A 13,149-nucleotide genomic window follows, 5' to 3' on the forward strand; every position below is an offset into this window, starting at 1 on the left:
GGGGCATGATGACGTGATGATGCTATGTTACGGTATGCTATGGTTAGGGTGTATGTTAGCTTATCCTATTAGAGTCGTACCTGCATGGGTGTCCTTCGGGATCACCACCTATTTAGGACTGCGTAGTTCGACGGGACCGCCAGTCTGACATTGATATAGACATGATTCAAGTGATTTGACAGGATCGCTCGCAGCTCGATTGTCTTAGTGTTTCCTCCGGGTACACTACATACCAGTTTGTCCTAGGTGTTCCTTTGGGTTCACCGAATACCAGATTTTGTTTCTACAGGATCACATGTTGCACGTGTTCGGGAACGTGCCAGTTCTTGGGTACCATTTTCAGGACCCTAATAGAAAGTTAACAGGCACCTAGCGGGACTAGTAGTGGGTCCCTTACTGAGTATTTTATACTCACTCTTTCCATTTCTATTTTTCAGGCACAGGTAAAGGCAAAGGCAAGTTGGCGAGCAACTAGAAGTGACTGTGGCGAGCCATAGAGATCTTTGCTTCCGCTTTATGTCCTAAGTTCAGACTTTAATGTTTGCATTTTTGTTTATTATTTAATTGTTATTTCCTTAAAATTAGATAGAACCCGGGTTAGGATTTTATTTTTATACTTATTCTTGTCACATTTGTTTATGCTTTTAAACGAAAAATTTGAGGCTTTGTTTTACTTTTATCCAAACTTTACAAATTTTATTTATTTTTTAAATTAATAATGACTAAGTTGGGTCGTTACATTAATCAAACATTTTCAAAATTCAAAGGTATTTTTAAACCAATGTTGAAAGTCGGTGTACTCTTTGTAATTTAACAAAACCTTTTAAAACCATCCTATATTTTCTTTCTAAACCCTACTCCCCGTTCAGCAAAACCCCTCCCGTCCCTTTAGCCGCCGCCGCCGTCTCAACGGCTGCCGCTGCACCGATGAACTCGCTGCCACTCCCTCCCTTTCACACTCCCTCGTCTCTCCAAGAAATCAGAACTACTTATCGTCGTTGTTTTTTTTTTCTTTCTCAGAAACAAAAAAAAAGTGGTTTAGCCCTTAAACCGCGCCGTTGGTGAGATCTCGCTGACACTCACTTGCATGCCGCTCATTTTCAGCTATCGAAGGTTTTGATGATTTGGTTCTGTTTCATCGAGTTACAGGGAAGAACTTGCACAAAATTTCAAACCACAAACTGATTTCATTTCTTCCGTGTATGTCTGATTTGAAATACTTCCGAATTCGCGGGAGTTATCTTTTCTGCTTTCTCTAGCTTCTACCACCATTGTTCATTTTTCTCATGTTGCGTTGGAACACAAGAAAGTTGAACTTTTTTGGCAATGATATGGAGATATGGCTGTAATATCTTCCAAATAGCACCTCGTCAAATCTTCAGAGCATTTGCCCGTCATTCATATCGTCAATGTACAACCCCACTTATAAATTTAACTAAAATCCTCCACAATCGACTAGACGAAGACATTGAACAGAAAATTCCTAAGAACAGGCAAGTGATTCTCACTAATGATCTCGTGTACACCACTCTGTTGAATTGTTCTTCTGATTTAATCGCTTTGAGCTTTTTCATGTGGTGTGCTAAACAGCCCAATTTCTTCCACAACCCTGCGGCGTTTGATTATATGGTGGGTGTGGTTTCCCGTCTCATGAAACAATATGAAACTGTGGATGGGATTCTTGGGGGGTTGGAGAGTGTTGGTAATGTGACTAAGGCACAAACGTTTCTGCTTCTTTTGAGGATTTATTGGCGTGGAGGAATGTTCGATTTGGTTTTTGAAGCATTTGACCATATGAATCACTGTGGATTTACACCAAACACATTTGCACGTAACGTGATTATGGACGTGTTGTTCAAGGTTGGACGTGCTGATGTTGCTTTGAAGGTCTTTAAAGAGACCCAGCTACCAAATTTTTTGACATTCAACATTGTGTTGTGTAATTTATCCAAAATAAAGGATTTGATAGGTATTGGAGATGCTTTTAGATGTATGTTGAGAATGGGGTATTATCCTAATCCTGGGACATTTGAAGTGGTTTTGAATGGTTTATGCAAATTAGGTAGGCTGGCAGAAGCATATCAAGTATTGGGTATAATGACAACTTTTGGAATATCCATATCCGTAAACATCTGGACTATAATGATTGATGGATTCTGTAGATTGCACAGAACCGATGAAGCTACTTCTTTGGTGAAAAAGATGAAAAAATCTGGTTGTTCTCCAAACATTGTGACATATACTACATTGATTAAGGGATATATATATGCACAACGAGTTATTGATGCATTTGATGTTTTAAGTATTATTGAATCAGAAGGGCCTTCCCCTGACCTTGTTCTTTATAATGTATTGATTGATAGCCTTGCTAAGAATGAGAGGTACAATGATGCTCTCAGTATTTTTCTTAGTTTGGATAAACGAAAGATACTGCCCGACTGTTATACCTTCAGTTCATTGTTGAATACCATATGTTTATCCAAAAGGCTTTTTCTTCTACCCAAGTTGGTTGATGGATTTTTTGTTGAAGTTGACTTGGTAGCATGTAACTCTCTGCTTAGTTATCTTGGTAAGGCTGGGTTAGCTGCACTTGCGTTGGAACTATATGATAACATGGTGAATAGAGGTTTAATGCCAGATAAGTATAGTGTTCTTGGAGTACTGACTGGTCTTTGTGAATCAAGGAGAATTGGTGAAGCAGTTCGTCTGTACAATGGCATTCTCTTGAACTATACAGGAGTTGATGCTCATATCCACACTGTAATTATGGATGGACTTATAAAAGCTGGTAAGTTTCATTCAGCCATAAGGATATTCAGAACAAATTTATTGGAGGAAAATTCTTTAGATGTTGTATCATATTCTGTTGCCATTCGTGGGCTTCTTATGGTCGGTAGAAATAGAGAGGCTTCTAACTTGTATAACTATATGAAGGAGGCTGGAATAAATCCAAATGGGCATATTTGCAATGTAATGCTCTCCACTTTTTGTAAAGAAAAAAATTTTGCATTAGTGAAGCAGGTGCTGCAAGAAATGATTGACCTGGGAATAGAAATGAGTAGGAATAATTTCTTTCGGTTATACAAAGCCATTTGTAGATCATCAAACGACTCTCATTTGGTTATCCATTTATTAATTGAGATGAAAGTTTTGGGATTATTACCTAGGAAACGAGATTGTGAAACATTGGTTCTTTATCCCCCCAAAGGTGTGAATATTTCTGAAAAACATTATAAATTACTGAATGGCTGTCTAGAATACTGTCTATATGGTGATACATCTAGCTCCGAAGAATATACTGATGTGGCCGCTTTTGTGGGCTGAGTTTGTATGTGGAAGAAAGTCAATTTTCGAAATGATGGTTCAGCTGCTATTTTTGGCAATCTAGAATGTATTATAACATGTCTCAAGCAGTATAAAGGTACAACAACTGAAATCTTCATCCTTGTGGAACATTTTGTATTTTGACTTTCCCTTACTGCTGTGGATTTCTGATCTTTATGCGGTAATTCATGCTCCTGAAACAATGCAGTTCCTTGTTCCTTTTTCTTTGACAGTAAGATGTTAAAGTAGTTTTACATGTGATATTTTGACTTTCTTATGAACATCTATCATGCTTTTGAAATAATAAAATTGGTTTATGACATTAAGTGGGCTCAGGTGGTGTAACAATTGATCTATATCAAATGATTCGAATCTCTTTAAATTTTTAGTACCAGATATAACATACTGAGTTCCTGTTCCTTTGCTTTCTACTTTGTTAGAAGTTGTTGTTTTAGCCATTTTAATCAATGGGACCTGTATCTCGATTTACACCTTTCCGAGAAAATTATTTAGAAATGGCATATGCTCATGGTTTTAGATGATTAGTTTATTGGTTTACTTTAGTTTTTAATTAGTAGTTTGAAGTTAATTAGTTATTCCTTATTTTCGAAAGACTTTAAATAACTAATTGTGGGAATTGTAAATTGGCTTTCTGAATCATATTTAAATTAGAACTTTGTTCTAGAGAGTTCTCTTGCAACTTGAAGGGTGAATTTCCCAGGTTTGGTCATGGATTCCTAATTGAATAGTCCCCAAAGTTGTTGCATCACTTTCTTTGAAAGGTTCGAACTTTTGACTCATAAGTGCACTGAATGCTTTTTCACATATGGTAATGTAATGTTACTTGGTTATATAACTTATAAGTTTGTTGATGGGATTTCTAGATCTACGTTGATAGAATTTTAGAGCAGTTTTATTTGAATTTTGCGGTTGAAAATTATGTAATTTCTGGTTAAATATTTTTGTATATGAAGGGGCTTTTCTCAACCCTATATTCTCTGTATAACAGACTGGAACTCCATGGAATTGAAAGCTATATCCAGCTGCAGATTGGGTACAAGGCTTTCGCAGCTGGTTTTTTTTGCGCCTTCATGATATTTAAAAGGATCACATGTTGGTATAAGGTTTGTCTCCTTTCTTAAATTATTTCAGGAAGTGATATCTTTTCACTGACCATCAAACAATCCTTCTCACTCAGTTTGGTGGAGTAGCTGCTCCTTCTCAATGGCGAAAGCTTAAGAGAAACAATAGTCTTCAACAACCAAGAAAGTTCCTTTGTGGGGGCAATTTAATCTGTGTGCTGTACTTGCATTGAGATAAAAACCTCGAACTCTGCAGCAGAAGACGATGAGCCCTAAGTGATGTCGATGCTCAAATATATTTCCCTTGTTGGTATGATTGTCTATTCTAGAGTAGATGAAGTTCATCTATTATTTTTCCTTCGAAAGAGATGATTTTGATTCTAGAGTAGAATGATGAAGTTATAGAAGAATCCAAACATTTCACTCTTCGAGCCGGGGTTTGTTGTGCAATATAATTGATGAGTAGCACAATCATATTCACGCATTTTGTATGTCTAACGAGATTCTATGTGGAGTTTGTGAAGTTTTCACAATTTTGTTTGTTTCCTATTGTGGTTCTCAGCAAGCATTTGAACGTCTTCTCCAATATTTGGTGGCTCATAGCTTCTAATGGAAGCCTAATGATAGGGAAGAACTTGTAGATTTTTGAAGAAATTAAAGCTACATCTGAAAGCATTGAAAGTAGAGATGTAGGACAAACACAAATTTACGTGGAAACCCTAGTATAGGGAGAAAAATCACGATGTTGATATTTCTTATTATTTTCTTATGATAATAAAGGTACAAAGGGGAAAATATTTAGAGGCAACACATGTCTAATTAAAATAATAAAAAATTAGGGCAAAGGAAATCTCAACTACCCTTAGCCTTTCAACATTACCCAAACTCACTATTTCTAACACTCCCCCTCAAGTTGGGACATAAATGTCGGAAAGATCCAACTTGTTGACACATGAATCAAAGTTTTGTCTGAGGAGCCCCTTTGTGAGTATATCAAAAATCTGTTGGCTTGAGGATATGTAAGGGGTGTAGATACTACCACTGTCAAATCTCTCTTTGATAAAGTGTCTGCCAATCTCCACTTGTTTGGTTATGTCATGGTGGACTGGGTTATTGGCAATGCTGCCGTCTTGTTATTGCATAATAGTTTCATCGACACCTCATAGTCGACGAAAATCAGACAACACCTTCTGGAGCCAGATTTCCTTACAGATTCCCAAACTCATAGCCCTGTATTTGGCTAGCGTTGCTTCGAGCCATAACTCATTGCTTCTTACTTCTCCAAGTAACAACTAACAAGATTGCCTCACACCAAGGTGCCTTATTCCAAGGTGAATTTTCTATCAACAGTAGACCTTGCCTAGTCAAAGTCAATATAAATCTCAATACACCTTCTGTCAGTCTTCTTGAACCTCAATCCTTTATAAGGAGCTTGCATGAACCGATTCCAGAATTCTATTAATTGCCTCCATGTGGTCTTCATAAGGAGCTTGCATGAATTGATTGACAACACTCGTATCATAAGAGATATCAGGCCTAATGTGAGCACGTAAATCATTTTTCCTACAAGGCACTGATATTTCTCTTTATCCATAGGAATCCTGTCACCTCAACTTTCGAGTTTGACATTGAACTCAATGGGTGTATTAACAGGACGACATCCCATCATACTTGTTTCATTTAATAAATAAAGGGTATACTTTTTCAGTGACATGTAGATGCCCTCTCTAGACCTAGCAACTCCCATCCCAAGGAAATACTCCAGATTCCCCAAGTTTTTAATTTCAAGCTCATCCCCCATCTTATTTTTTAGTTGGATGATCTCAATGGTGTCGTCCTTAGATAGCACAATGTCATCAACATGGACAATCAATACTGCAATTTTCCTAGTCTTGGAGACTTTTGTGAACAAAATATGATGAAGTGTCCTTGATTGTAATCCCTGAGATTTGACAAAAGTGGTAAACCTATCAAACCAAGCTCTAGGCGATTGTTTCAACTCGTTCAAAGACTTCTGCAGCTAGCTAACCTGATTATCAAACTGAGCTTCAAATCATGGAGGAGAACTCATACATTTCCTCTTCTAAATCTTCATTTGAGAACGTATTCTTAACATCAAATTATACAGGGGCCAATTTTTATTTACAGCAATTGACAACAAGACTCTAACAATGTTTAACTTTGCAACAGGGGAAAATGTCTCAGAATAGTCAATCCCATAAGTTTGAGTGAACCCTTTTGCAACTAACCTAACCTTATGTCTGTCAAGGGTACCATCCGCTTTGTACTTGAGTGCAGACACCCATTTGCATCCCACAGTCTTGTGTCCCTTGGTGAGTGTGCAGAGCTCCTTGATCTTGTTCTTTTTTAGGGCTTTCATTTTTTCCATGATAGCAATCTTCCACTCAGGGCACTCTAAGGCAAGGTGGATATTTTTGGGTATTGTAGTAGAATCAAGGTTGGAAGTGAAGGCTTTGAACTAGGGTGAGAGGCTCTTGTACAAAACGAAGTTAGAAATGAAGTGCTTTGTATAGGACTTGGTACCTTTCCTCAGCGCAATAGGAAGATCTAGAGAAGGATCATACTTATTGATGTTTCCTGAATGGTCCTGCTTGGTTTTGTTTTCAGTAGATTCTGCAACGACCTCATTCTCATCAATTTTGACATATCTATCTGTAATAACCTCATCAACACTACCCTTCTTAACCATATCTTCAGGGATAGCTGTTTCGGACCCATTATTTGCAGACCCATCATTCTCACCTACCTTATCGTCGCTATGTGCCTTAGTGGAATTCATCTCGGACTTGTCATTCTCACTCATTCTATTATTAATATGTGAGTCAATGGAATCGGTCATATCTTGGTCTCGTAAAGGTTCAGAATCTTGGACTAAAGTCGACTAAATAGCGAGAGACCCAACTTCCTTTTTGAGATTCCTCCTTTAATAGGTTTTCTAAGGAACTTAGTCTGTAGGTAGGATTGTAGTGTGAGAATTTGGGTCAGGTAAGCTAACCAGAGTAGGATAGGTAGACTCTGAGGGAACCACATAGTTAGGCTCTTCACTCTCACTCTCCCCATGAAGTAGGCTAACGGGAAAGAAGGGATGATCCTCAAGAAAGGTGACATCCATAGAGATAAAGTATTTAAGTGGGGATGGGTGAAAGCATCTATAGCCTCGGTGCAGAGAGTATCCAACAAACATGCAAGCCTGAGCCCAAGCGGTGAATTTAGTTGGTTAGGACGAATATGAACATAGGCTGTGCACTCGAACACTTAAAGGGGAACATTAGAAATGGGATGGGTGGAGGGATAGAATTCTTTGAGACATTCTAAGGGGGTTTGGAGGTGTAGGATATGGGAAGACATTTGGTTGATGAGATGAGCTGCAGTGAGAACATCACCCCATAGATAGGAAGGAAGGGAAGTAGATAACATAAGTGAACGAGCAACTTCCAAAAGGTGACGGTTCTTTCTCTCAGCGACCCTATTTTGTTGAGGGGTGTAAGCATAAGAGCTTTGATGGATAATTCCCTTAAAGAACAAAAACTTGTTAAGGGTGTGGTTTTGAAACTCGTGACCATTATCATTGAGTAGGATTGCAATCTTTGCATTGAATTGCATTTCTACGATGTGATAGAAATTCTAGAATGTGGATGTGACTTCGGATTTGTGGAAGATGAGGAAACCAAGTAAGGTGGGTATGATCATCAATGAAGGTAACAAACCATTATAAGGTAGTGACCTTGGACGGTCCTCGAACATCACTATGGACAAGAGTGAAACATTGGGTTGGTTTATATGGTTGTGAGGAAAAGGAGACTCGATGCTGTTTAGTCCAAATACACAAATCACAAGACACGGTAGAAATATCAACTTTAGAAAAAAGATGAGGAAATAAGTATTTCATACATTGAAAGTTGGAGTGGCCTAAACGGAAATGCCACAACATACAATCTTTTTCTGAAGTAGTAAAATATGAAGATAAAAGACTAGTCCTAGAAATGCTACTAAAGGAGGCGTCATCATTAAACATGTGTAGTTCCTTACTGTGCCAGACAATGCCAATCATCCTCCCTGAGCTCAAGTCCTAAAAAGAAATAGAATCAGGTAAGAATATCACTTTGCAGTTTAATTAACAAGTAAGCTTGCTTATAGATAGTAGATTATAAGAAATTCGGGGCATATGCAACACATTATGTAAAGTCAATACTTGAAAAGGATAAATTAGTTCCTTCCGGCAATGGGAGCCAAGGAACCATCTGCTATCTATATCTTCTCATTACCAGCACACGGAATATAGGACAAAAAATGTTTGGAGGGTCTTGTCAAATGATTAGTGGTGCTAGAGTCTAGAATCCAGGGATTCTTTCCATCAACACTAATAAGACTAAAGGATTGAGGTATACTTGACTGGGCAATAGCTCCTAGTGTAGTTGGACTGAGATCCCCATGTAGTTAAAAAGGGCTAGTAGACTTACTCATATAAGCTTACCCCATGTTTGTTTGTCGTTGTAAGGGCGTTTCTTACCTCTTGGGGGACGACTATGTAGTTTCCAACATTGCTCCTTGGTATGCAACTGTTTTCTACTGTGTTCACAGACAAGGATTGGTTTTCCACTGTGCTTCTTATTGCATGACTAGGGGACCTTGCGTTGAAGGCAACAAAATCAATAGTGGGGTTTGTTAGACTAGTCATAGCACTAGTATGATCGCTCAAGGCGAACCTTTTAGAACAAACCTCCATTAGGGAGGGTATAGGTCTTTGGATCAGTATATGTTTGCGAACAATATCGAACTTAGGTTGAGACCTGCAAGAAAAACATATATCTTATCAACCTATTCAATCCCGGAGTGTATGCTATCGTTGGGACAATTCTAGACAATTTCTCTACATAGGTCCATTTCCAGCTAGATAAGGGAAAACCTGTTAAAAAAGGATGTCACATCCATTGTCCTCTGTTTCCATTTATGAGCTTGTTTTTGTAGAGTATAAATGAGAGGCATTTTGATGCTTGGAATACAATTGTTTTTTTCAGTATCCTTCCTGAGGGTCTCCCGGTGTAGGACGAGGTATCTCCCCTGTCAAGAATCCAAACTTATGGTGCCCTTCAATGATCATTTTGATGGACTAGGATCATGAAAGATAGTTTTGACCATTCAAATTCTCCCTTTGAAAAATATTCTGTAGATTGTTCCAGTAGATTAGAGACATGAGAAGAGGACAAAGTAGGGAGCAAGTTCATTGGGTTTTTTAGAACACACTAGTGAGGTTAAATGACAGCTGGACGGAGGCTCTAGCATTGTCTTAATCTCTGCAATTTGCTGTCGTAGCAGGTCCAATTGATGGTGAGCAATACTGGGAGACGTACTTTGCTCATGGGCCCTTGACTTCGGTGGGGACTCACCTACCTCAAAGGTTGAGTGGATTGGATTTTCGACCTTAGGGCAGCCTCTAGGGTTTGCTGCTAACCCAGCAAGAGGTAGCGCTATCACACCAATAGCAGAAGACTGAACCAAGGTCGGTGGATGGGCAAGTCCTAACGGTGGCGCGTGCGATGGTGTAAGCAATGATACCGGTAGTGCGTGAGGGCTATGCGACGCGTTATGAGGGAATCTGAACCGACAATGCTTGAGGGATCTGTGCGCTTGAAGGCTACTTGTTGTTGGACGGTTGCGGCTGGGCAGAAGGTTGGCTAGTGGGTTTTGAAGACGCCGGAATCACTCATCCATGGCGGCGCTAATTCGGGCATCAACTACGGTGGTGACGACTGCACTGATGTCGACGACTGTCCCTTTTGCTAGTGTTCCATCAAGCGTTTGATTGTCTAGGGTTTTTTCGATATCTCGCTTTGATACCATATTGAAAGTAGAAATGTAGAATAAACACAAATTTATGTGAAAACCCTAGTACATAGAGAAAACGACGATGTTGGTATTTCTTATTATTTCCTTATCATATAGGTAAGGAAGGAAAGATATTTATAGGCAATACGAGTCTAATTAAAATAATAAAAAATTAAGACAAAGTAAATCTCAACTACTTTTTAGGCTTTCAACATGACCTGATTCCTAACAAATAGGCTTTCAACATGACCTGATTTCTAACCAAGAGTCAGCCGCCCTTTCCAATTTTACAGTGCTTTTCTTTTGAATACCTTTTTCTTTCAAGAGCACAGGTCCAAAAGCATGTGCAAACTATAGCACATGTTACAAATAACACACTTGATTGAAACTGAACTGATGTATTCCATAAACAACTATTTCGAGGTGCTGCATCTGTTTTGGCTTTAGAGAGTTGATTCCTTTGCGTCAGCTGCTTCCTTCACTGGTACATCTTCAAATCCAACCACCTCAGTTCTCTTTACTGGATTTTTTTTTTAAATAATAATGTAGTTTCAAATATGTTGACAAGTAACAACCTTACTTGAACAGGATCCATTCCATAGGTTCTACTAGGATGCCACCTAACAAGAAGATAGTCAAGAACACACAAACTATTCAAGGACACTAAAAAATAGAATTGTATGGACCATATATTGACAATATGCTAATAAGAACAAGTAATAAGATAACCACTAGCCTAGCCTTTTCAGCGGGTTAGACTCTTCCTAACTTTCCAATTATCCAATTATGGAGATTACTTACACCTTCCTCTCAATCCTCCCTTTTTATTTATAACAAAAAATCCTAACTTACTAGCTATTTACTAATTTGCCCCTTCTAATAACCATACCAATATTTCCCTATCTAGGGGGCGTAGATTGTACAACTGTGTGTCCTTAAATTCTGAAAAAAAATATGTTGACGAGGTATACTTTGCTAGATGTAGGGATAAATCTTCTCATATAGGGAAAATTTCAGGCTAATCTTTCGTATGTGAGACGAGACAATGATATCCTAGTTCCCACATCACTGGATCTGTTTTGGTTGATGGTCGATCCAAGTTTTAATTTTGCAGCAGAGGGCTTTGGTATGGTTAAATTGTGATTTAAAGATTATCTAAAATGATCTTTCTCAGAGACTCATGAATTTGAATAATTTTTAAAACATCTCTTCTTATGATTTGTATCGATTTTAAATCTGCAGAAGAACTTCCAGAGATGTCACTGGTTCCGTATTGTAGAATGTAGGTGCCTGTTTCTGATAAAAAAGAAAACATTTATTGTAGATTGGGGGATGGAGCCGTTGGTGCCAGACTTTGGAAAAGGCTATTCTTCTCGCTCAGGACAAACCTAATCAATGGCCGTCTCCGCCTCTATTTGTTGAATGACATGGCTTAAACTTCAAAGAACTGTTTTACGCAGTAGAGCTTAGATTTCGAGAGACCGTGTTTGACGAAGAATCAAAGGAACAGGCGACTCAAAGGCCTGATCTGCTGAAGAGTCAAGGTGGGGTTCTTGTAAATTTGTGTTTGAGCTTCTTCGTAAAAATTTCCTCAGAAGTTGTAATGTAGAATTTTAGAATCCCTTTGGAAATAGTTGTATACTTGCCTCAATGCTGTTAAAGGCCCCTGTTAAGAACTTTGCTCTTAAGAATCTCTCTCTCTCTCTCTCTCTCTCTCTCTCTCTCTCTCTATATATATATATATATATATATATATATATATATGACTTTCTTTTGTATTGAGAGACTTGTAAATTACTTATGTTACAGGTGTGCAAGTCAACCATTTTTTTTCCCTTAATATATTTGGGAGATTGGAATGAAATTCTGATCCCGACATTATTCCCTATATTCTGTAGTTAAGAATTATGGATAGGGTCTTAAATTATATGATGGATCATATTATAATAAAAGTCTAAACACATTTAAAATCCTTATGAAGATTCTGAATTTTAAATAAATTACAATATGAAATTTTTTGTCGAGAACTAAGGCAACTAAGGTGTTATTAATATTATCTTGACACCATGTGAGGTAGGAAATCAAATCTTCAACCTCGTAAAGTTTACGTTAGTTGAGTTATATTGTGAGTAAACAATCTTTTAAATATATTGATAAGTGAGAGTTATAGTTTTCATGGAACCTCTTAAGTGAGAGTAAGAGAGAAATAGATACTCAAATGTTAGTTGATTTCATTTATTACCTCATCATAGATCCATTCATAAATTCATGTTGGTTAATGTTAATTGTGACACCATGAGTTAGCTATTGTCACTCGGAGATTTGACTGCAAAATATTCTTTATTGGAAAACCTCAAATTAACTTTTGTTCTGATAAAATATGTCCGTAGCTGCGTTGTACTAAAAAAAATGATGGTAATGCAATTATTTATTTATTATTATTTTTGAAGATAATGGTAATGCAATGACACACAATTTATTTTGAAAAATCAATTATTACCGATTTTTCTGTTCACATAGTAGGCCATTCATGGAGATAGAGAAGCAGCCAAACATTGGGAACATTTATTCTATCCTTCACTAATTTTTTTGTACCAAAATGCTTTAATTTCACTAAACTTTTTGTACCAAAATTCTTTAATTCCAATTCCATTCAATTGTATAGTGGAGATATATGCCTTTCTTTCTGTCTTTCATTTTTTTTTAAATAACATATATGCTTACCCCTCTACATTTCTTGTTTTTGTTATCTACTTTCTATCAATCTTTTTTAAATATTAAAAAAAATTGAAAACTAAAAAAAAAAGCCATAATTTGACAATCATTTGGCTTTTTATTTATAAATCGTTAAAACAAAGTTTATGAACATTGCATTTACATGTAAATTTCTTGCTTT

At 37.4% G+C, this 13,149-nt stretch overlaps 1 protein-coding gene across 16 annotated transcripts; it reads left to right on the top strand.

Annotated features, from left to right (window-relative positions):
• The first annotated feature begins 814 nt into the window (after positions 1-814).
• On the top strand, positions 815-12,141 carry LOC103488546 (putative pentatricopeptide repeat-containing protein At1g16830). Of its 16 annotated transcripts, none has more exons than XR_007816047.1 (5): positions 815-3,421; positions 4,046-4,106; positions 4,334-4,448; positions 4,523-4,716; positions 11,496-12,141. XR_007816047.1 is itself a non-coding variant. In XM_008447360.3 (3 exons), the coding sequence occupies exons 1-2, from the start codon at positions 1,327-1,329 to the stop codon at positions 4,417-4,419; spliced, it is 1,548 nt and encodes a 515-aa protein (XP_008445582.1). In that variant the 5' UTR covers positions 815-1,326; the 3' UTR covers positions 4,420-4,448; positions 11,496-12,141. The 16 variants fall into 16 exon arrangements, 2 of the variants coding, with proteins under 2 accessions (XP_008445582.1, XP_050936294.1); XR_001762303.2 differs by lacking the exon at positions 4,046-4,106 and adding an exon at positions 11,233-11,379; XR_001762304.2 differs by lacking the exon at positions 4,046-4,106 and adding an exon at positions 11,271-11,379.
• Positions 12,142-13,149: the final 1,008 nt, after the last annotated feature.

Source organism: Cucumis melo, chromosome 12, assembly GCF_025177605.1.
Source record: "Cucumis melo cultivar AY chromosome 12, USDA_Cmelo_AY_1.0, whole genome shotgun sequence".
Classification (NCBI taxonomy): Eukaryota; Viridiplantae; Streptophyta; class Magnoliopsida; order Cucurbitales; family Cucurbitaceae; genus Cucumis; species Cucumis melo.

Excerpts from the sequence above, each read along its gene's own strand:
- LOC103488546 (XM_008447360.3), top strand. The coding sequence starts at position 1,327 with ATGATATGGAGATATGGCTGTAATATCTTCCAAATAGCACCTCGTCAA. Across the intron at positions 2,789-4,333 it reads GGATGGACTTATAAAAGCTG|ACTGGAACTCCATGGAATTG; the intron begins GTAAGTTTCATT and ends TCTGTATAACAG.